The following is a 24,593-nucleotide window of genomic DNA, read 5'->3' as shown; positions in this document are numbered from 1 at the left end:
CTACCCAACCTGCAAAACAAATTAGCCAGCAGTGAAAGCATGAGAGAGGTATAAAACTGACAGCATGATTCAGATAACAGAATATCCTCTTTTGGGAACAGTGGTGACCTCATAGAACAGGAGCATTGAAAGAGATAGAGACATAAAAATATGAGGCTTTTTGATGTAAAATAGGTTACATGAAGATAGTTGAAGTATAGCATATTAGAGGACATGTGAGATAAATCTAGAAAGATAGGCTAGGACAGGTATGTGCCCTTTGTCAGATAGGTCCTGGTGGGTCTGTGACAGAAGGTTTTGAGCAGGTAATTGAAGCGAAAAGGGATATGCTTTAGCAGACAGGGAGGGTCACAGCAACGTGGAGAAGCTGGGTTGATTGGATGGAGACCATATACAAGGCTTTGTCAATGATACAGGATGTATTAGGGTTCTCCAAAAAGTAGCCAATAGGAGAGGGGTGTGTGTGTAAGAGAGAGACCGACAGACTGAGAGAGGGGCTCACACGGTTATGGAGGTTGAGAAGATAGCCTAATCTGTCCTCTGCAAGCTGCAAACCAAGGGAGTGATGGTGTAAGTCCCAGTCTGAGGGCAGGAGAAGACTAATGTCCCAAGCAAATAGGTGGGCTGAGAGAACAAACTCTTCATCCCCTTTTTGTTCTGTTAGACTCTCATGGATGGGATGATGCCCTCCTGCACTGGGGAGGGCAGTCTGCTTTACTCAGTCTGCCAATTCAGATGTTCACCTTACAGAAACACCCTCATAGACACACCCAGAGATAATGTTTAACTAAATATCTGGTCATCCTGTGACCCAATCAAGGTGACACATCAAATTAACCGTCACACCTCCTGCGTGCCAGGAAGTTTGTTATCTCTAATCCTCATACTGACAAGTGCTACTATTATACCACCTAGCTGAAGAGAGAGGCTTAATGGGGGTGAATATACTGCTGAACACCTATCAGGGGCTGAGCAGTGGAGCTGGAATCTCAGCCCTGGTCTTCATGCCCTGTCCAGTCTTACTTACAAGTTGGCTGATAGTCCAACAGGGCAACAGAGAGCTGGGGAGACACAGAGCGTGCAGATGCAAAAATAAGAGTTTCTGATGTTTTGTGGAAAGAATATGGGCATACATAGGTTATTTTTCATTAGAATTTAGCAACTTGCTGGGTATGGAAAGTAGGAAGAGGGAATGAATAGCCAAGTGCCACGTTTTTTATCCTGATTGCAGAAAATTAGGTAATGCAGGGTGAAGAGCAAGTTTGAAATGAGGAGTGATGACTTTTGTTTTATGTGTACCTGAGCTGGCATTGCCTTTTCTGGATCCTTCCCTAAACCCGAGTCTCACAGGAGGGGCCTTATTATGATACATGGGTGAGGGAATACTTAGAGAGGCAGGAGGGAACAGTGGAAGTCCAAGGAAGTAGGGTCTGCTCCACAGACACACTGAATTTGTCATGAAACAAATGTCCATTTTCCTAATTATTTGCAAACAATACTTAACTCTCTAGAGATGAGAATGGTGAAATTTCCGAGTAGAGTGAAATGAAGGTTCTGAAACCAGTAACTCTGGAATTAAGGTTGGGGATTGTGGCAAGTGAGGCTCTAAAAAAAAAAAAAAAAAAGAGAAAAAGAGGCTGAGAGATTAGAGTTATGAGCATGTTTATTACTGTAGCTTGAAAGTGCTTCAGTTTTGTGTTTTGTTGTACTGTTTACAATTGTTGATTTTTTATGCTAGGGAAAATCCACATAAGTATGCATATGAAATTTCTTGTCCTTTATGGCATGAAGGTAGCTCAAGTCCTAGGTCTATACACTTACTAGTTTGTGACCTTGGGAAAGTCATCTGATCCCTCTATGTTTCCTTTGCTCGTTAACACCAAATGTTCTTACCTATTTCCTACCTATTTACAACTCTTCTGATGATGAAAATTGGTTCATCAATGAAGACCTATTGCAATACTAGAAAATGCATTGAGATTTGAGCAGATCACTTGAAATCCTGATTGATCTATTGATGTCACTGTGGCTGGCATCATTTCCCTTCCTGAAGGCCCGTGGAGCATGAGAACTGTGTCCTCTAGTTGTGTCAGGGCAGGGCAGAGGACCGTGCTGATGTGGCCTTGCTGAGCTTGATGATAGCCCAGTCATAGGCCCCACATCAGGGACCAGGGAGGGTAATATTTGAAGCTGAGCAGTGATTATCCTGCTCCCACTGAGGCCTCTGCTTTTCTCCGCAGAGCATCTTTTCTTATAACAAAGAATTGAGTCTGTGCAGACTGTCCACAGTGGGGAAGCCGCCTACAGTTTGCATCTTGTAATTCATTAGTCATAATATGTTCTACTGCTTCTTCCTTAAGTTTTCTTTAGTACATGGTAAAAATCCATAAATAAATAAAAGAAGAAAGAGAAGAATAAGAGCAAGAAGAGTGCGAAGAGATTCCAAGGGTCCTGCATACTTGACAGTTCTCACTTAGTAATCTTGCCCCGACTTCATAAGCCCAGTTTAATCACATATTATTGTTGCTTTTGATTAGTAACTTCTTTGTGTGCCCTTCACTTAAGGGAAGGTTATGGTCTTCGAATATTTGAATTTGCTCCTTACCAACCATGTCACTATGTCAGCCCTGTTGACATCTAGAGTTTTGTGTGTGTGTGTGTGTGTGTGTGTGTTTTAGCAGCTCTTGTGAGGTATGGTTTACATACAATAAATGGTACACAGTTAAGATTTATAATTGATATGTTTTGACAGTTGTATACACTGTGAAACCCTCACCATAGTCTAGATAGTGAATATGTCTGTACCCCTCAAAAACCTTTGTTGTGCTCCTTTATATAACTCTTCCCTCTATAAGCATCTGCCATTGCGATGTCTTCTGTCAAACCATTGAGACTTGAGAAACTCAGTATTTTTCATAGGTTATAGTATATTCAGGCTCTTTTTTAGCTTTGGAAGATTCTGTCTTTTTTAGGGAGTTTGCCTATTACCTCTAAGATGTTGAATTTAATGCCATAAAGTTGTTCATAATACTGCTTTATTATTTTTTAAAATATCTTATAGAATCTATATCAGTTTCACTTCTCTTACATGAGATTGGTAACTTGTATCTTTTCTTTTTTTTTCCCCTGATCTGTGTATTAGTTTCCTATGGTTGCTTTAAAAAAGTCACTGTGAACTTGATAGCTTAAAACAATAGAAATTTATTCTCACAGTCTGGTGGCCACACGTTTGAAATTGTTTCACTGGGTTGAAATAAAGGTGTTGGCAGGGCCATGCTCCCTTAAGAGGCTCTAAGGGGGATGATATGTTTTTTTGCTTTTCCCAGCTTTTGGTGGCAGCTGGCATTTCTTGGCTTACGGCTACATCAGTCCAGTCCCTGCATTCATGGTCATGTTGCCTTCTCCCATTTTATCCTGAATCTCCTTTTGCCTTCCTCATAGTGATATTTATGATTGCATTTAGGGCCAAGCCCAACTCAGTTAATCCAGGATAATCTTTACATGTCAGAATTGTTAATTACATCTGCAAAGTCCTTTTATACCATCTAAGGTAACATTAACAAGTTGCAAGGATTAGTACATGTGCATATCTTTTGAGGAGCTGTTACTCAGCCTACCACAGTGTGGCTCAAAGTTTATTGATATTTTCAAAGAACTGGCTTTTGGTTTCATTGATTTATTTTTTCCTCAACTGTCTTTTTATCTGTGTCATGGATTTCCATTTCTGCTGTTTATTAGTCTTTTTATCTTGTTTATTTTGGGTTTCATTTGTCCTTTTGTAAAGTGGAATCCAAGGTCATTGCTATAAATTTTCCGTTTTGCTTTAGTTCCATTCCACAAATTTTCATATGTTGTGTTTTCATATTCTTTTAGTTCAAATACTTTCTAATTTCCCATTATTTCTTTGACCATGGAAATGTGGTATTTAGTTTCCAATGTGGAGGGAATTTTCCAGTTATCTTCCAGTTGTTGATTTCTATATTAAGTTCATGATGGTCCAAGAACATTCTTTATATGTACAAGACCACACCAGATGTCATATTTGTATTTGGATTCAGAACCCATTTTGGTGGTGGCAAGGCAACTGGCTTTGGCATGATTTATGATTCCTTGGATTACGCAAAGAAAAATGAACCCAAACATAGACTTGCAAGACATGGCCTGTATGAGAAGAAAAAGACTTCAAGAAAACATCGCAAAGAACGCAAAAACAGAATGAATGAAGAAAGTCAGGGGGACTGCAAAAGCCAACGTTGGTGCTGGCAAAAAGAAATGAAGTGTCTAGCAGTGAGCTGGAGATTGGACAACAGAAGGAGTAAAGATTCTGCAGTGGCTTTATCTGTGGTGATTGTGCAGATTTTTCATGAGAGGGTTAATAAACTAAGAACGTTAAAAAAAAAAAAAAGGCTTTATAAGCATCTTCTGGGTGCTGAGGAGGGCAGCTGGCCGCGAGCCCCCTCCCATAGCGCTGGCGCTGCCTCTGCCCCCAGAGCCCTCTCTGCAGGAGGCTTTTGCGCTTGCTTGCCTTTCACTGCAAGGGGTGACCCAGGCCCTTGGGAGGTGGGAGGCTCACTGGGAGTCCTTACCTGGCTTCCCTGGACGAGCAGCTCTGGGCGCACCGGGAGCCCTCGCAGGCAGCCTATGCTGGCAGTGTTACCTGCTGGAGGTTGATAAGATGCTAGTGGAGGGGGTGAAACAGGTGAAAAGCCACAGGCCAGGGAAAAGTTGAGGGAAGGGAGCCCTGGTGGCCAAGGGCCTCGGCCGGGTCAGGTCTGCGCTGCGTGCCCCCAGGGGCCAGCGGGGGGCAGCATTGGGCCGGCCAGTGCCCCAGCCCAGGCGAGAGGCAGGCCTGGGGCTAAAACCAGCACTGCAGGAAAGAAACCGCCACAGCCAAGAACTGGCAGTGTCCTGGCCTTTCGTCAGAAGCCATGCCTACCGGATCGGCAACTAGAGAATGAGGCCCAGGTCAGGGAAAATGAATGAATGAATGAATGAATGGATGGATGGATGGATGAATGAATGACTTTTAGAGCTGAGAATATTATCTATCTTGGTAAATATTCTAAAACATTTACCATTCATTTACTGTAGGAAAGAATTCTATATTCTGTACTTGGCCAGTAGAATGATACTTAAATGTCAGGTCAAATCTGTTGATTGTGTTGTTGAAGTCTTCTCTCTGCTGACATTCAGCCTATGTATTCTATGAGTTATGGAAAAGGAGGTGATAAAATATTTGAGTATAACAATAGGTTTTTCTATTTCCCCCTACAGTAATATCTGTTTTTTTTTTTCTTTTCATGTATCTTGAAGCTTTTATTAGGTACATAGACATTTAGGGTGGTTATGGCTTCTTGATGAACTAATCCCCACTGTGACGAATTGTACTTCCCTGTTTTTTTGCATGCCTGATAATTTTTTATTGTTTTGTTGACATAATAAATTTCATCTTACTGCTGAGCTTTGTTCTGGGATGCATTCAGTTACTTGGAAGCAGTGGGGTCTTGATTTTAAACTATTTTATTTTATTTTATTTTATTTTATTTTATTTTATTTTATTTTTTTTTTATTTTAAACTATTTTAGATGGTACCCACCCAGTGTTTAATCTAGGACTAAATTTATAGTTACCCAGGTAAGACCCTCTTGATTACTCCTCCCTACACTCCAGATTTTCCCCTGTGGTTGATCCAGACAGATCCTTTAATCCCTTTCTTTGATTCTTTTCTCCTGCCTGAAGTAGTTCCCTTAGACCTATCAAGTCAATGGAATACTCATGACTGCAGATCTCCTTGTCCTCTCTCTCTCTCAATCTCTTTGCCACTCTGGCACTCTGCCCTGGCAAATCCAGCACCCTGGGCATTCCTGGATCCTGAACTGCATGCTTTCAATTCAAGGAGACCACCAGAGTCTGCCGAGATTCCCCTCTGTATAGCAGCCAGGAACCTTTTTTTGAGGCATTAAACCTGGACATTTGTTGTAGGGTTCACCTCTTTTGTTTCCTGAATCTCAGGATTCGCTCTCCTTCCTTGCCTGTTATCCATTGTCATGAGAACTCTTGTCTCTTACATTTTTCATGGCCTTATTGTTGGTTTCACGTTGCAGGTAAATTTGGTAACTATAACTTCGTCTTGGCTGGAAGCTGAATTCAAGAGCTAGGATTTTATATAAAGTGGTTCTAATGCATTTTAAATTGTACCTGGAGAAACATCTGTAGGGTTGGCTCACAGACAGCTATTAACAGGAATGGCTGAACTTTGTAGGACTGTCCTTTTCACCCTGGCCATTAGAGTACCTGCCACACTTGGACAATTACTGTGAAAGTTACTTAGTATGAGGTGTTCAGAATGAAGGAAAATTGAACCCATTTTGGTTCTTGAATCTATTGTTTTAGCAGGTGTTATATTTTGGGTTTTGTATTTCTTCTTTAGTTGTTTAAAGGTTTTATGTTTTGCGTGGAAATTTGTGTCTCAAAGACACAAATATCTTTTTAAAAATTAAGTGTCAAATGTTTGCATATACTAAATGTTTTAAACACAGAAATCAAAAGAAATAAGTAGAGCATGACATTTTGAGTTTTCACTTATGAACATTCAACCAATTAATGTATTTGATTTTTTCTTCTGCTTCATAGCTTCCGTGATCTAAAAATTAATGACAGTTTGCATTTGTTAAGTCAGTTTTACTGCCTAATAAAGCTAGGTTTATGATTTTAATGAAAGGAAATTCTTTCATTTTATTTATGCATAATCAGATATGCAGCTACTGTGCCTCAAATTTATCCGTATATTTTTTAAAAAGCCAGTCCAATAACAGAACTGCTATTATTTATTTTTAATAGGAAGAAATCAAAACCAAGAGAAAGTTAAAAACTCAGAATTTTAAAAACTAGGAAGTAAATACGTGATGTTGGTATTTTGGCAAGTCACACTTTAATAATCTTAATTTGTTCTAATTATCTCTTTGTTTTCCTGCTCTCCAAAATCATTATTAGCTAACCTGTCCATCAAATCATGGTACAGTTTAATAGTGAAAGTAGATGTAGCTGCCCACAGATTATAATAGATTCCTTGCAGAAGGCCTATAATTTCTTATCTGTGGAGGTTGCTAAAAGTTGAAGAAGGTGTTTTGTTTTTGTTTTGTTGTCATTGTTTTAAATTTTCCATGGTACACAAAGTAAATGGTAATCTTTTTCATTTAGATTTTTTGATTTATGGAAATGGGTAGATCTTTTTATGATGCTGTGTGTGTTTTTTTATGTTGTGGCTCACTTATTGATAGATGAATTTGCAGACAAACCTGCTTACCATTCAGATAACTGATCCAGGTGTATTTCAATATTGTCACAGTAAAGCTTTCAAAATCTACCAATTTCACACAGCCTTTCTGATGTACTAGATTTTAGTACTGCTTTACTTCAATCTGAAACAGTTGACATTTATAGTACTCTCACCTTGCTTTCTAAATGGGTTGTCACTGCATTAAGCTTTGAATGACCATAAACGGCTTCTCTATCTGTGCCCCTGTCTTACCATTTTGGGAGAGAATCTGTAAATCAAGTCTTCATATGATTTTCATCACACTCCTGTAGAGATGAATATTCCCATTCCTGTAGTGTTCAGTTCTAATTAATACCCTGGCTCAATGTCCCAAGTTAACTTTTATTGCCAAGACAGTAGCATATATTACTCCATTTTTGTGAACTAGAATATTAGATTTCCAAAAGGTTCCTGAAATGGTAAAACTTCTTGGATTTTAAACTTGACTTGGTTTAGGGTTTACTAATACAACTTAGCCTCCAGGAAGAATGCCTCTAATTAAGCAGTTAACATCCCAGTGATCCTAGGCCTTGTCTTCTAACAGCAGGAATACCATAGGTCTAGAAGTCAACTCTGACCCCATCAAGGACACCGTATAGAAATGCCTCTTAAAGCTAAGGTGAAGGTGTAATTGAAGCACTTCTGACAATGTAAGGGACCCTTAAGGCTCCAGTAGTTCATATCTACAGCTTTCCAGAATTGATCTAGAGTTCTGATATGGAGACCAAGGCAACTGTGTCATTTTGAAATCCCATTTATATTTTTATATTTTGAAGTGATCATTGTATGCCACTTAGGGAATTATTCAAAATCTATAAATGACATATGTATGTTGTGTATGTATGTATATGTATACATATATATGTATATACATATATATACATACTCCTATATAAAGTAGACATTAATTTTTTTCTTTTATTACCTTTTTAGGTGACATTCATTAATAATATAAACCATAAGCAAGTCCTGTATCATGCCCAAATTCCTTAACTTTAATTGAATAGATTGGAATGAATTTTGTTACTTAAGTCAAAAAAATTGGAATGAATTCTGTTCCTTGTTTGTTTTTAATGAATGCCATTCTTTTGGTTGATTAAAGCAATTTGCCAGTGACTTTGTAAGTAAAATCCATTGAATGCATTTTAAATAATAATTAATTGCCAAGGAAATGGAAAAAGAAGAGTAGTTAATGCAGTTTGTAGGGATTTAAGGAAGAATAATTTCTGACAGTTCCAATTATGTAGGTCTTCCTAGTACCCATAAATTGCTTTAACTTGAATTGTTTCTTGATGCTTTTACAGTTTGAACTCAAATATGTACTGTTTTAGAAAATAGATTGTGCCCAGATTTCTGTAAACATTTATATGTTCCATTTTATAATGCCCAGTCATGTTGATTTCACAGAGATTTGGGGAAATTGATCCTAATGGGAATAATATTATGGGAGCTGAAAGTAATAGATGTGTCCTTCTTTTTCTTTCTTTTTTAAAAAAGCTGGACCTGTGATCTACAGAATGCTGAGTTATCCCCCAACTCGCCGAGCTTTAATTGTGGGTTGTGGTCTACAAATGTTCCAACAGCTCTCAGGCATTAACACCATCATGTATGTATTTCTTTCTGGCTTTTTACTGAAAACATTGTGAAGGAATTATTTTACATGGAAAAAAGAATAGGACTGTTGGTGATTTGTTATATTAATTGTATAGGATCCTCCTTTGGACGGTAATTTACAATTTTTAATCCTATCAGAATGTAGCTTAGAAGGAGATGGTTTATTTTGTTATGCTCTATTGGCTTTATTTGATTTCATAAAGTTTTTCTTACACGTCATCCAGTACTTCATTATATTCTGAGGTAATGAATGTATCATTTTCATAAGCCATTTCTTGATGCTGCTCAAAAAGTGAAACACAAGGGAATCACCTGGCATTGTCAGAGGTTATTTGGCACACAAATAACTAGTTCATTTCCTTTTGGGGCAGTCTGTTACAATGCAATGTGATAAGAACATTAATAGAAGGTGTATTACCATCAGAGTATAGTGGGCCAGAGACAGAGTGAGAATAGAAAAGTGGGGAAGACACAGGTTTCCTGGTTTCTAGTTGTCAGACTAATCCAAAAAGTTGTATGGGGGTTAGGGTGGAGCAGGATGAAATGTAGGGGTTTTACCATGTTTTATTCATCCAACATTAAACCCATTTTTGATGGCCCATTTTATACTAGACATACAGAAGTGAATAACGTAGACATACTATTGGTCTCGATGTATATAGGCTGGTGGAAGAGACACATTAAATTCACAGTTTAATATATAATTTCAAATTATGATAAGGGCTATGTAGAACTATTTCAGTCCTCCACAGAATAGATTTTTAGGATCCTCGGTAATAAAATATGGTAGAGGAAAGTTAGGAAAGTTATGATTTTTGCTGAGAAACTAGTTGTTGGGTGAAAACCTGCTAAATCGTAGAAGTTTCTCCCCAGTACCTATTGGTTAAAATTATCAAAAAAATACAGATTGTGTAAAATTCAATTTTATTTGGTAAAGCATTTGTATTTAGGACTCTTGATATTTTCCTTTGAAGTTACTTGGGATATGGTGACTTATTTAGTGATCATTTGAGAAGCGTGAATAGCTTAAAATAATTACTAAAAACAGTGACTGGGGCCCAGTGACCCAAGATTAAATCAGGATTTGTTAAGAAACTCTGAAGATTGATTGATTGATTGATTGATTGATTTATGATAGGAGAGAGAGCACATGCATGTATGCAAATCAGGGGAGGGACAGAGAGAGAGAGAGAGAGAGAGAGAGAATATCTCCGGGAGACTCCTTGCTTGCTACACGTGGAGCTCAATGCAGGTCTTGATCTCACAATCCTGAGATCATGACCTGAGACGAAATCAAGAGTTAGATATTTAACCCACTGAGCCACCCGGGTGCCCCAAGAAATTCCACTTTAAGTATATCTACACCCTTTGTGAATTTGGTTTTAATCATAATCCTTGATAGACTACAACTTCCTGGATTGCATTGTTAATATTTGGTCCTCTCCATCTTCCCTCTAAGATGTACTTTAATTTTTTATACCCTTTATCTGCTCTTTATCACCTTTATCAGCACCTCAGTAGAGTACCTAGCATATTTATTTGTTTTCTGGATATGGTATACCATGATTGTTCTGTGTCCACCATCCTAAGTACGGTGATGGAACAAAATTGTAACAAGGCTAACAGCATTCTTTCAAATAATGCAATGCAGTAATACCCCATGTGAATATCCATTTTATCAACTTAATTTAAAATATGTTCTCTGTTTCTGAAAATCTTTTTTGTTTGTTCTGCCCTTTTCTAGGCATTTAAATTTAACAAAATAAATTATTCTTGTACTTTTTTGTTCTCCTATAAAACCTCACAGAGCCAACTGTCATTGAACGGTAGTGGGTAAGGCCAGTGTGTTCCTAATTGAAATCACTGTCATAGTCCATTTTGCAGATACCTAGTGTAAACTGTGCTGATTGTTTTCAAATTTTAACAAGACGTTCATTTCTACAAACATTCAGTCTTCTCACAGTGAAATCAAGTGATATGAGCATAAGAATTCCCATATTCCTTAAGATTTATGGTAGTCATTATGTGCTTTGCTTATCACAAACTGTACATAATATAGGTAGTGTTGTCATACAGCTTTTGCTTGCAGTTGAGTATTGATCGTGGAAAGAAGGAAGAATAAAGTAAGGTAAATGATGGCCAGATGTGGATTGCTTCTACATGATGGAAAACAGGTGGCCAACTCTGTAAAGAAATTAATATGCCATTTTAAGGTCTGGAGGTTAGAGGGTTAGACACTTAAATGATTCAATACCTATAACAAATAACTGTTGGTTATTCATAATACACAATTTCAAACATTCATATTTTAAGCCCATGAAACTTAGTGTAAGTCTTTCATTATAATGGATGTACAACTGTCATCATCTGGATAGAAGATGACTAATCTGAGACTCATATATAACATGTTTTCTTTTGCTCTCTCTCTAGTCTATAAAATTGGTGTGTGTGCATGTATCTTTTTCCATTCTTAAGATTCAATAAATAGTATCATAAATTTTGTTACAATTTAAAATAATCAATTAGAGTCTAATAGTTTATATTTTGTTGTTTTAGTAGAAAATATCCATTGCATTTTTTTCATATTTAAAAATGACGTTTTGTTAATTTGGACTTCTTTTCTTATGGATAGTCCACTTGGTGTATTTCTTTACTCTTTTCTCTTTCCAGCTTCCTTCCTGGTTAAGTGGGAAATAAAGTAGGCAGTGCTCTTCTGTATTCACAGCCCAAACCTAATAATATATAGAAGGTGAAATCTTGTTTTCAAAATCCATCTTTCTCTCCAGAGTTTGTGTGAACCTGAAATATAAGGTGTTTTGAATTCTATTTCTCACCAAGAAAAGTTCATAGAAAGACCATATGGAAAATATTAAAAGATAAATCATCCTTACAGTTACATTATATAATATTACCATGTTGAGGATTCTCTCTTTTGCTTCATAGGATTTTTGTTTCTATCTCCGTGACCTCCTTAGTATCCTATCTCAGTCAAGAAAATAGATTTTCTTCTTGGAATATTTAATTTTCATATCCTGTGCCATGAAAAAAATATTGCTTGTGTGTATATGTTTAAGTATTTTTATTTGTATGATAACTTAGATTTATATCCTAACTTATACCTTATCCTCTATTCTATTGAACAGAGAACTTCTGAGTTCTTAAAAATACAGCATCTGTCAGCTACTACATTTAACTCTTAGAAGAAGCAACAACTTTAATCACTTAATAATTAATAATTAATTACTTAATAATTTCAGAAATACTGAATAGGTTATTCTCTTTTCACATGAGAGAAAGAACAGAGCAAATGTAGTACTAACTTTCCTGATGTAAACCTGTTGATGTTATGGCACAATATATCACAGATTAAAATATTTCCACGTGTGATACAATAAAGAGGAGAGGAGTGATAGATGAGGTTGATACTGATTAATGTGAAGGAGACTCTCTTAAGAAATTTTTGTTGTAGATCTATTCTAAACTCCATTCATAAAGTCAAAAACTATACATTTTCCATCAAACAAATTTTATCTGATAACTACTGATAATTGAACCCTTCCCACACTATTACTACCACAGCCAAAACATCTTCACACATGAGAGGAAGACAAGAAAAATAATTTCAACACCTGTTTCTGTGGAGGTTTGATAGCATCTTGCTTCTTTTGAGGAACTTAAAATAAGCTATATCTTGATATATTCTGATGAACATACAGCAGTCCATCTTGGACAAATGAAGTTATCAGATTTTTACCTGAGAAGACCAAGTGGTTAAATGGCTCACTTTAAGGTTACACAGAAGGACAGTGGTAAAAAGGAGAAGGAAATTCAGAAATTTAAGCTTCTGAGTCAGCTTTAGGCAAAAAGGATTGTGAGGGAATAAATCTCTTTAGGATACTCTGTGCCAGTCATCTACTTTTAAGCTATTCTTCTTTTAGATTAAGGTTCCCAGATTTATTTCATCCTGCTCTTCACTCTTAACTTAAAATGGGGGTGGGAAATAGGCATTTGTATCGGACAGGCATTCACTCTTACCTCTATAACTGTATTACCTTAATACACAAGTGATCTCTTCTTCTGTCATTTTTACAAGAGATAATAAAGACCTTTGGAAAATATGTCCTTATGATGCTAATAGCTACCATTTATTGAACATTAAATACCACATACTAGTCTAGCATGTATTAACTCACTTAAATATTAACAGAAAAGGAAAAAAATAGGACAAAACTGTTAGCCCCTCTAATGGTGTAATTATGTATTATGATGATAAACATTTCTATTGCTTTAGGTATGTAACATTGTAAAGTGTTTTTATAGACATGATCTTTCTTGATCTTCATTAAAATCCTGTCAAGTAGGCATATGGTAGTTCTTCTGTTTATTTGCTAAGTAAGGAAGTTAAGGCTTATTAACAAGTGAAGTGAATTATCCATTGTCAGTTAATAAGTTTTAGCACGGAGAGTGGAACCCTGATTTTCTGACTCTATCACATGAACTACTCTTTAGTTGTAGAACACCTGAAATGCCCAGAGCTGACCATTTAAAGCTTGTCTGTGGGTAGTGTAGGGTAAGAAATCTAAATTAGTGGAACTCAATAGCATCCAAGGATAACTGTAGAATGACTGTGTGCTAATAAAGTGACATCCATCTCAAGAATCATAAAGCTTGTCAGATTCTTTAATCTAAAGGTATCCAGTTAAGGTCTTTGCTTTATACCCTGATCTAGAGTTCCTGGACAAGCCAGCCTAATGGTTGGGTGAATCATTTGTTTGTTAATCATATTTAATTAATTTAATTTCATAAGGGCAGTATGCCTGAATCTGTTCCAGTCTCATATTTTACCCTCAACAAGCTCTACTAGGATAAAAAATTGCCATCCAGTCAGGAAACATGGCACAACAAGCAGGCATGGCCAGATGGTGGTAAATGTAGAGAAAAATAAAAGTGACAAGAAATAAGAAGAAAACAATAAGGATTTATGTGTTCTCCTCTTGTAAATCTGAACCAGAGGTGAGGTTTTGCTCTCTCTGATTTTCAGCCAGCAGGATGAATGGACCAAAGCATCTGCTCCCTAATGTGAGCCTTCTCTTCCCTCTGCCTCCTCTGTAGGATTCTGAACCTAATCCAGAAAAGCTGTTGAATGATAGTATGCTTCCCTCATTGGAATGTTTCAAGATGTGTGTATTTGTAGTTACTTGTGTTCCTTGGATGTAAGGGATTGAATAGATGAGAAAGTAGTTAAGGCTCATGGTTCATTCCTTTGAAAAATAGTTTAATGTGTTAGGAAAAATACTGACCCAGGAATCAAGACAGAATTAGTTTTAAGATCTGTCTCCATGGTGGGACTTCAAGCATTCCAGTTAGTTGCCTTCATTCTAATTACTAATCAGGTGAAGTAGATAAACTTTAATGTACATTTGAATGAGGAAAAATGGAGTTTCAAGTAAAGTGGAAGCTGAAACATTTGTGCTTGAAATGCTTTAAACCTTTCTTGGATGAAAAGTTATCAGACTGCAGGAGATCAGTTATAGTCTAAAAGAAAATGTATTTTGTTGACATAATTTTTAGAAGACTGATTAAATGCTTGCTTCATGCTGGTCATTGTCCTAGATGCTTAGCTTCTTATACGTTAAGACCACATTTTTATTTCCAGAGTATATCTTTTTTAGAAGGATAGTCTTGGTCATAGTTGACAGTACTTCTTTGCTCCACAGTTGTGTAACAGACCTGTAATCTGATGTGAGAGAACTTTCTGTGGCTTCCATAATGTAAGGGGAAGACTTCCCTGGCTTCTCAAATCATGTACAAGGGAAAGGCTGCAACTTCAATCTCTGGAGTCTAAGGCCATTTTTGGTGACAGATCACTATCTTACCATACAAAATAAATCATTCTTATCAGATGAAGCTCTAAACAGAATAGCTTTCTATTATTCCTAATTGTTTTCCATTTCCCTGGGTATGTGTTGCATACCTATCTTCGTTTGAGTTCCCCAAAACAGGCCCCAAGAAAAGAATTGGGTGCAGATGATTTGCGGGAGATGCTACCGAGAAACATGAGGAAGAGAGCAGGGAAGTGTGGTAGGGTCAGGGATGCAGTGAACTGGGAGGGGGGGATATGGTCAACCCCTTATCTCAGTAAATAGTTAGAGCTCAGTCCTGTTGAGGAATAGTATAAATGTAGTTTGAGCTATTCTAGGAGTAATTTTTCACCATCCTGTCTCTCAGTGTGTCATGCCTACAGTCATTCTGGGGTTCCTTGAACAATCTCATCTAGGGTTTGAGCTCTTGGGACTGAAGTAGAGAGACACAGGGAGTTTTAACTAGAAATTGTCAATTTCTACAGTGAATTTCCATAACTACAGGGGAATTCAGGGAAGAGCCAAGAGCATATTGGGCAGGGCATTGAAAGCATCTGTTTAAAATCTTTCTGTGTCTTCAAATATGTGTAAACAGAGTTTACAAGTATGAGTATGGACTTTCTTAGAACCTTTCTGTGGTTAATGTGAATTAATTTTTAGTGAAAAAAGGTAACCTTAAAAAAGTAAGTACTTACAAAAAGTAAGTAATAAAAAATGCAGGTAAGAAAAATGAGCATATATTTCCTTGAATATTATCTTTTGGAGGGTTTTTTTAGTATAATTCACAAGTAATTTTGTCCTGTCACAGGAATCTTAAATCTACATCTTCTCAAGTATTCATTTATTCCTTCAATGAACATTTACTGTATAGTTGATAGAGCTTCAAATATTTGGAATACAGAAAACTAAGAGATTAGTTTTACCTGGAACATGAAAAGAGCATATATAAATGATTTCTTTTTGTTATATTTTAAAAAAAATTTATATGGAGTTCTGGCCAGAAATATGGTATGCCAAATATTAACACAACGTTGTTAGATCTGAATTTAAATCCAAACCTAGCACTTTTGCTGTTTAAAGTCTACATGTTGCTTTAACTTCTCAGCATCTCAGTCATCTGGAAATGAAGAAAAATACCTCCTGCAATTCTTATGGTTGTTTGATGAGAATAGTATATATGGTTCAGGCCCATGGGAGGAGCTGAATCCATGCTTGCTAGCTTCATTTCTGCCCACTGTGTATTGCATTTTGTGAATTCCAAGGAATTTGTGGAAAGCTAGGACATTCCATAGTTAATGCATCCTCTTTGGCTCACATCCGGTAATCCAGGATTTGAGGCATCCTCTGTAGATACAAAATTGTTTTAATATCCCTTCTTTCGTGCATGTCTCTTTTTTCAGAATATAGAAAGGAATCATAATGGTGTTTTTCTTCTCATAAATGTGGTAGGAGTGCTGTCTACTTCAGTATTATCTGTGTTCCTTTTATCTTAAGTGAGGCAGAAAAGACCTCAGTGACCTTTGAATGATCAGAGCTAATCATGCCTCCTTAGGAGGTTGGGGCATCTGTTGCTGAGTATACTCCCATGTGACATGACCTGTGGTTTACATCAATAGATTGTCATATCCTTTTGCGTCCTTTCTGAATCAGATGTAAATTTAAGGTTCTCTAGCAGTAATGGAGATTTATCTCCAGGGTTTGTTAAAATATCACTAAGATTATCGTTCCCCGGGACATCTTTGCCTACCCTTCTCTGACTCATGTTTTGCTGAAAGATAAGTGAAAGAAATGCTGTTAATGAGTTGAAACAACAACATGAAATCTGGGGCTGTGCCCTAGGAAACAGGCTTGCTGTGTCCATAAAGCAAAACCTGGTTGCCCAAATCATATATGAATTTGAAAGTAACCACTCTGGTTAATTCCATATAGGCTATTAGAAAATTGTAGAAATGTTCCCTTCTTTATTCATTTCTAAAACAAATCGGTGCAAGGCACCCTGCCAGAGACTAGAGATACACAGCATGACTTAGCCCATTCCCGGGGAACTTTGGTCTTTTTCTCTCATCTTTAAAAGGATATGCTGCCACCTGTCTTGAAAAATTGCTTTGAGAATGAAATGAGACAGTAAAATGCCTGCTGTATAGAAGGTAGTCAGATGCTGTTGAAGGATTCAGTTCTCCTTTCCACACTCATATTTGTCATCTTCTCAGCACGTCAAGTTTCTATGCTCTCCTCATGTGGCCATGATTCTTATAAACGTTTTTCCTTTCTTGGCACACCACAGCATTTCATCTTGAGTCTCCTTCATGACTTTGCCTGCTTGTTTTCCACCTCCATGTTGGTGGTCCTCAGGCCTTGGCTTACAACTCTACTGGAGATTTCATCCACTCATGGTTTTGATGACCACCTACATGTGAGAGATGATCTTAGCTGCATTTCCAGATCAGAACTGCTCTGAGAACACAATTATATCCAACTGCAGGACATTTTTAATTAGATATCCTCTCACCAGTCTCTACATGTACAAAACTGAATGCCTGTCATCTCCCTCCAGTTCTGCCTCTCCTAATCACCCCCACTGCAGTGAAGAACATGGCCAGTGGGTGCCCAAGACCGTACGTATATGGGAGCCAACCCTTCCTAATCCAACCATTGCAATTTCCTTCCATTTTACTTCCTTGATATCTCTTATAAAAGTCCTTTCGTTCTCTTTATTTTCGTTGTATGTCTGAGTTCAAGCCCCGCTTTAGACAGGGTTTGTTGTATTTGCAAGTGAAAGAACCCCCTTCAACTTTAGCTTAAGGAAATTAAAGGGGTTATAGTAAGGGCATAGGTCGGTGTCCAACGAAAGATGAATGGATAAAGAAGATGTGGTTTATGTATACAATGGAATATTACTCAGCTATTAGAAATGACAAATACCCACCATTTGCTTCAACGTGGATGGAACTGGAGGGTATTATGCTGAGTGAAGTAAGTCAGTCGGAGAAGGACAAACATTATATGTTCTCATTCATTTGGGGAATATAAATAATAGTGAAAGGGAATATAAGGGAAGGGAGAAGAAATGTGTGGGAAATATCAGAAAGGGAGACAGAACGTAAAGACTGCTAACTCTGGGAAACGAACTAGGGGTGGTAGAAGGGGAGGAGGGCGGGGGGTGGGAGTGAATGGGTGACGGGCACTGGGGGTTATTCTGTATGTTAGTAAATTGAACACCAATAAAAAATAAATTTAAAAAAAAAAGATTTAAAAAAAAAAAAAAGAAAGTGGAAAAAAAAAAAAAAAGTAAGGGCATAGGGACTGAGGCAGAAAATGGAGCTGAAACCAGAAACTGGGGAGTCACTTGCTCAGCCTCTCTATCCACATGGTATTTTGTCCTGGCCTCTCCCTGGCTGTATGATTCATCTTCCTTCTTTCTCTTTGAGATCTTCCTCTGTTTTTTGTTTTGTTTGTTTTTTTGTTGTTGTTGTTGTTGTTTTGTTTTTTTTGTGGTGGTGGTTCATACCTGGTCACATTTGGCTACATAAACCTAAATGTGCTTCTAAGTTCAAGCATCCACAGACAATTGACTGGAGTTGTCTCAGTTCTTAATTCCTAAGAGGGAAGAATCAAGGTGGACCTACGCTAACCCAAGTATATGAGGCCGGGGCTGGACGACATTGTAGGAAGAGACAGGATTTTTCTGCCTTAAATCTCAGCTCCCCTCAGTCTGTCCTCTTCTCTGCCTGACCTTTCTGAAACAGAGTCAAATCATATCCCCTCTTAATTTAAAATCATTAGTGGTTCCTACAGCTTTCAGCAGAGCTAATGTCCATTTTGTACTGTGCTGTGTCCAGCCAATTCCCACACACTCTGCCTCATGCTACACAGAATATCCTGTATTTCTGGCAATGATTAAAACTCATCTAGGCCTCCGTGCCTTCAAACATACCATTTTCCCAAGCCAAAGTATCCAGCTTATCCTAAAGGACCTCTAAACTCAGGTCACATGCCATCACCTTACATCCCCACGCTAATTTGTGGGATCCTCTATAGCAGTCTGAATAGCTACTTGTCACGACAGTTATGCTCTATTATAACTGCAGATTTATTTTTCCCTTCAAGGAGCATGCACATAGTAAAATTGCTCTCCTTGAAATACTCCTCAGGGAGAGCTAGCTAGATTTTAGGTACTACTGTTTTATTTTGCTTTCATTCTGTTTGTAGTCAGGGTCATAGCCTGGTGTTATAATTGGATCTGACTATGGGAGTGTCTGTCTTAAGTGTCTGTCTGACTATGGGAGTGTCTGTCTTAAGTATTTTGCAGTTATGGCCTTAGGAAAACAAAAGCTACAGCATTCAAGATTTGAGAATAGAATCTTTCAAAACCACTGCCAAATAGGTCCTGACCTTTAGAATTAATGACGAACCATACAGCATTTCTAATGATTTATAATACTGGATAGATACTTTTTAAGTTTAGTTTGAGTTTGAACACCGAAGATCCACGACAGCAGTTCTGCAAGTCAGATCTCTTCATTCCTTCTTTCCAGGGCAACTGAAGAGCTAACTTAGTGACTTCTATCCGAGTTTGTGATTATGCTTCCTGTGACTGATAGAATTGCAGGATTTCAAATGCTATTAAACTGCTCAATGCAGAGACAAATAGTCTGATGACATGTCCATTCATAGCAGGGAGAAAAATGAACAGTGTCTCTTGCTGGAACATCTTCATTTATTTTGATAAGATTATTTTGTCCTGGGAAGATTAAAATATACAGAACTGGATATAAGGTGCACCTATTTCCACTTCTGGAGAAACACACAGTACTGGAAAATACAAAATGTATAAAATAGATTGAACTGTGCAGTTTTAACTTTAGTTTCCTGCACTGAATTAATAGCCTCCTCCTGGATTCATCTAATAATCTTCAACTTCCTTAAGGCTCTCTCCTTAGCCACTTATCATTAATATGTTTGAAGAATTTAATCAAGTATCTAAGACTATTTGCAAGGACTAAATTTAGCCCCTAGGCATGTTTTCTTTAAAAAAATGCAGAATTTTTACATTTGTTAAATTTGACATTATAGTCCAGATTTCAGGGGACTGTATTGCTTCTTGGAGTGTATGGGTCCTCCGTAGTTCCCCACATTCCTTGCTACTCCAAATGGCTGGGCCCCATCAAGGCTTTTGAGGTTATGCCACCTGCCCTAAGGAATCAACTTTCATTTAACATTCTACTTAGAACTTTCCCCATACATATATATCGTGTTCAGGGCTGGTCAAGACGAAGGCAGATGATTAGTTCAAACTGGTTTTGGAAATAGAAGTATAGTGTAGTCATTATAACAATAGCTGTGTACGTTGGTAAAATGTTCAGTTTCATTGTTGACCTCCAAGACTTTTATTTCCTATTACCAAAAAAAAATTTTTTTTTTGAGGCTTAAGTGGATGAGACTGCGATTTGCTAACACCTTACTCTCACTTTATCAGCTAAGAAGGAGTATGTTGTAGCTGACTTTGGAATCAGACAGACCTATTTAATGATGTGGTTAGGATTAAATAAGATACCACATTTAATGTCCTTGAATATGACTGACTCATAGCAGCTTATTACTTATTACATTATTATTTTATTTGGCATCAGACAAACCTGGAGTCAGATTGTGTTGTGTTTCCTGACCAGTGGTGCTGTCTTGAGTGACTTGTAGCCACTTTGAATTTCAGCTTCCTTATTTGCAAATGGGGTATAACCTGCATCTCTGGGTGGTTATGGTTTCCCTCACTCTCCCCCATCTCGTGAGTGGCACTGCCATCCGTCCAGGTTGTTCCACAGTACAGGAATCGTCTTCAATTTTCTTTCTTCTTACTCCCTACATCCTGTTGTCTAGTACATAAGCTCCAAAGATATTATTTCCAAACTGTAACAGGCTTGAGACGCTTCTCACAGGAGTTCTAAGATATTTTAAATTTGTGAGGGAAACCCTGACATGCTCAGATTACTGCTATTAAGTAGTCCGTACCTTTAGAAGCTCAACCATTAGGTATTTCTTTTGGCTTAGGGTTAACCAAAAATTACTGAGACACAGAAGTCTCCATGAAGCAAGAAAGTCTGAGGACTTCAGCTCTGTGCTATATCCTGCCATCCTAGCCATCACTGCCTCTTGCTCATTTATTGCAATAGCCACTCTCCTCACTGGTCTTCCTGTTGCCATGTTTACTCTCCATAAACCAGTTTCCACAGAGCAGTCAGATGGCAATTGAAAAACAGAAATCTTAACTCCATGACTCAAAAACTTGTAGTAGCTTGCCACCACACTTAAAGTCAGCCTGGCTCTTTGCCATGGTCCATAGACTGCCCATCTGACCCCCATTTTGTCCACCATCCTCATCTCCTGCTGCTCTCCCTGCCATTCACTAGATCTCAGCCACACCAGCGTTTTGTTTTTGCTTTTTTTTTTTTTTTTTTCTTTTCTTTCTCAAACTCTCCAAATTTGTTCCCATCATAGAGACTTTGTGATTGCTTTTCTTTCTGGCTGGAAAGATCTTCCCCCAGGTCTTCCCTATGGCGGGTTCCTTGTCACTTGTGTCTAGATGTAAATGACACCACCTCAGATAGGCCATGGCCCTGTTTGACATTGGACACCTCCTTTCATCCATATCACTGCATTTATTTTCTTCATAATATTTCTGGCTGTCTAGAGTATTCCTCTTTTACTTGTTCATTAAGCTCTATGAAAGGAGAGCCCTCATCTGTCTTCTTCCTTTTGAAGTGTGCCTGGCACACAATAGGCACTCAGAAAATATTGGTTGAATTGGAAATGTGGACAAATGTTTGTTCTGTTTCCTTTCTTCAGAACCAAATGATGTCATTGATGATTATGTGCACACTGCTGCTTTTTTATCATAAAGTCCTGCCGAAATTTTGAAAGATGAGGAACTAAGTACTTGGGGGGTTATTTTAAGCATTGGATCATTTGTTCATCTTCAACAGTCAGGGAAAGAAATGTAGTCATACTGTACTTTACCTTTATCTGAAGGGCCTGACTTGTCCAAATCCTTAGTAAACTGATTAGAAAATGGAGAGAGAAACCAAAAAAAAAAAAAAACTTTTCTATTTCCCTTTCAACCTGAGTCTCTGTAGATTGGCAAGCCTCACAGTTGGAGAAGTATTGGAGTAATATACAGTAAAATCAGAATCACCCTTGTATACCACTCATTTCATTAAAACTCAGAACTGAAACCTGCATGGAAGAAAGAAGTTGATAAAGCCTTTGGGTTTATCCTTTCACCTGTTCCAGGAAATGAATGAACTGGATTGCCAGATTCATATTGTGCAGGTCTGTTTGTAGTTCAATGAGCTGAAGCTTTTTCAGTAAAGAAAGGAATACCTACATGAGTAACAAAATGAGGGCTCTATTATGTAACCTCAGTAAAATTGCAACATCGTAATAAGATAGTATTATATTACAACAAATTAAAACCAGTAATATTTTCATAATTGGGACAAAATGCAAACCAGTGAATTTGGATAAGCATTTATAATTGTAGGTATTTATATTCTGTCTCTTGGTTTTGTCGGACATTGTTTCTTTCACTAGTCTTTACAGAGTTCATTTCTAACTTACTAGATTGCCTATTTGCTAAGAATTTAAAGTTCAGTTGAAAATTGTGAATCATTTCCTAATAGAAATTGTAGGTTAAGCTGGTACGTAAGTATCTTTATGCCTTATCCTACCTGAAATAGAGAAATTATCTTATGATCGCTGTTACAGAAAAACTTCCAAACTACAACTCAGGATTCTGATTATATTTTCTGTCAACCCCAGAATTCCCAGGTAAGAGTGGAATAAGAAAGCACAGATACTCAAGGGACCCAGGGACCACCTCAGGGATGCAGATGAGGGAGGGGATAGGCAGGTGCCAGACCCTGCTGGCAGGTGAATGGGCTCAGGAGAGATGGAATGGCCACAGCAGAAGCATCAGCAAGGGCAGTCGTAGTGGTGAGAAGCCTGGTCATACTAGGGTGATGAAGGAAGTATAGATGATGCTTACAGTACTAGTGACAATGACTTAGAGATGAAGTGGGCAAAAGATCATGCCTATATATCAGTTATTTGCAAATTGCATGTTTGTACATAAATAATTATTCTTAATAGGGATATATTAATTGATAATTCAGATGATTTCTAAAATCAGAAAAGCTTAAATGACTAGGACTTCTCAGCATGACTCATAGTAAGTCAGTATTTGTTTCCACATGTTCATTAGAAAGCCAATTTGTGCACTAATTTGACTATTAAAATTATATTGCTAACTTATGTTGCATGTGTATAATGTTTCAACAATCAGAAAAAATGTCAGCTGGTTATTTTGATGGTAGAATGTGAATCAAATGGCTTGTGAGATTTGAGAAAAGCTCAGGAAAGCAGGTTTTTCCTATTTTGCTATTTTAAGGTTTTTTTCTTAAATAAATGATAGGCTTGAAGTGGAGTCATTCATTTAGAGGGTTAAAAAAGCCACAAATTTATTTTAAGGTTATTGATGTTTTTTATTTTATTTTTTATCACAGTATTATGTATACAAAAGTCAAGGCAGTATATAGTTTATCATGAAACTCGGTTGTCCCTGACCCTCTCTTCCTCTACCTCAAGTCTTACTCTCCAAAGGCAATTACTTTTACTTCTTTTAAGTATTTCCTCTTTAATAGTATCTGTATTTGTAAATAAGTAATATTTACATAATTTTCATTGACTTGACTTTGATTTTTGAAATTCTGAATTGACTTTACATTATGGAAGATGAGAAACTTCTTTCAACCACCGGCCCCCATTCACAACTCCCCCTTATAATCGTATCTCAAGTTTTTGAATTAACTAATCCTTACTGTTTTCATCATTATGACTACAGAAGTACTGTTTCCAACCGGCCAACGTATCACACTGTAATTACATGTACTTTTGTGCTGCACATCTTCTGCTTGCTGCTCTGGTGACATGCTCCATCCTTTTCTACCTTACCTGTGCCCTGGAGCCTGACCTGGCAGGCTAATACATTTGTACCAATATTTTTTTCCTCCTCTGTAGTAAATAATTGCCTCCTCCTTTAATTTGCTGAGTCTTCAGTATACTCCTCACTAATCTTTTCCACACACTCTTCTGTAGAACTCTAAAGCCCTATCTTGATGGTTAAGCCTAATGAAAAACATCAGGAAATCCATCCTTGTGATTCTGCTTCCCCTCCCCTCCCCTTTCTTGCAGATCATCCTACTAGAGCCTCCATTGCCCCACTCTCCTCTGATCAAAATGCTCTCTACTTCTGGTTAACTTCCCTGTTTCCTGGGTCCCGTGACCTCTTTGGAGCCTGACTCCTTTTTGGTGGTTCTTATTCTGCAGTCATTGCCTGTGAAAAGCTCAGTGGGAATTAAAAAAAATTTTGAGACCATGAAATCTTTTTTTCTGTCCTCAGACTAGATTGTTGTTCTCCCTCAGACTAGATTGTTGTTCTCCCTTAGAAGGTTTATTATGGCCATAGACTCTCATTTTCAGACCATGCTTTCCAGCGGGCCTTCACTGTGCCTGCTGTCCTCAAAACTACAAGCTTACTTGTTTTGCCATCTTGAGACAGTAATCCTCCTTTCCTCTCCAGGAGTGGGTGGGGTGAGAGCACTGGGAGGAAGAAGAGGCTTCTGAATGATTGTTGCACAGATTTTCATCCAGTCTTCCAGTTTTTCATCCCTGTCTGATATATCTGATCCTTTCAATTCTTGAACCTTTCCAGAGTTATGTCATATAAGTTATCTTGCTTCTTGCCACCT

At 37.6% G+C, this 24,593-nt stretch overlaps 1 protein-coding gene across 1 annotated transcript in view; it reads left to right on the top strand.

Moving 5' to 3' along the window:
- Positions 1-24,593, top strand: part of SLC2A13 (solute carrier family 2 member 13) — a 355,929-nt gene that overhangs the window by 141,928 nt on the left and 189,408 nt on the right. The window contains exon 4 of the mRNA XM_038577277.1: positions 8,816-8,924. Coding sequence (XP_038433205.1) covers positions 8,816-8,924 — 109 coding nt within the window. The remainder of the gene's footprint in view (positions 1-8,815; positions 8,925-24,593) is intronic.

Source organism: Canis lupus, chromosome 27, assembly GCF_011100685.1.
Source record: "Canis lupus familiaris isolate Mischka breed German Shepherd chromosome 27, alternate assembly UU_Cfam_GSD_1.0, whole genome shotgun sequence".
NCBI lineage: Eukaryota > Metazoa > Chordata > Mammalia > Carnivora > Canidae > Canis > Canis lupus.
This window is presented reverse-complemented; position numbering and strand designations above follow the sequence as displayed.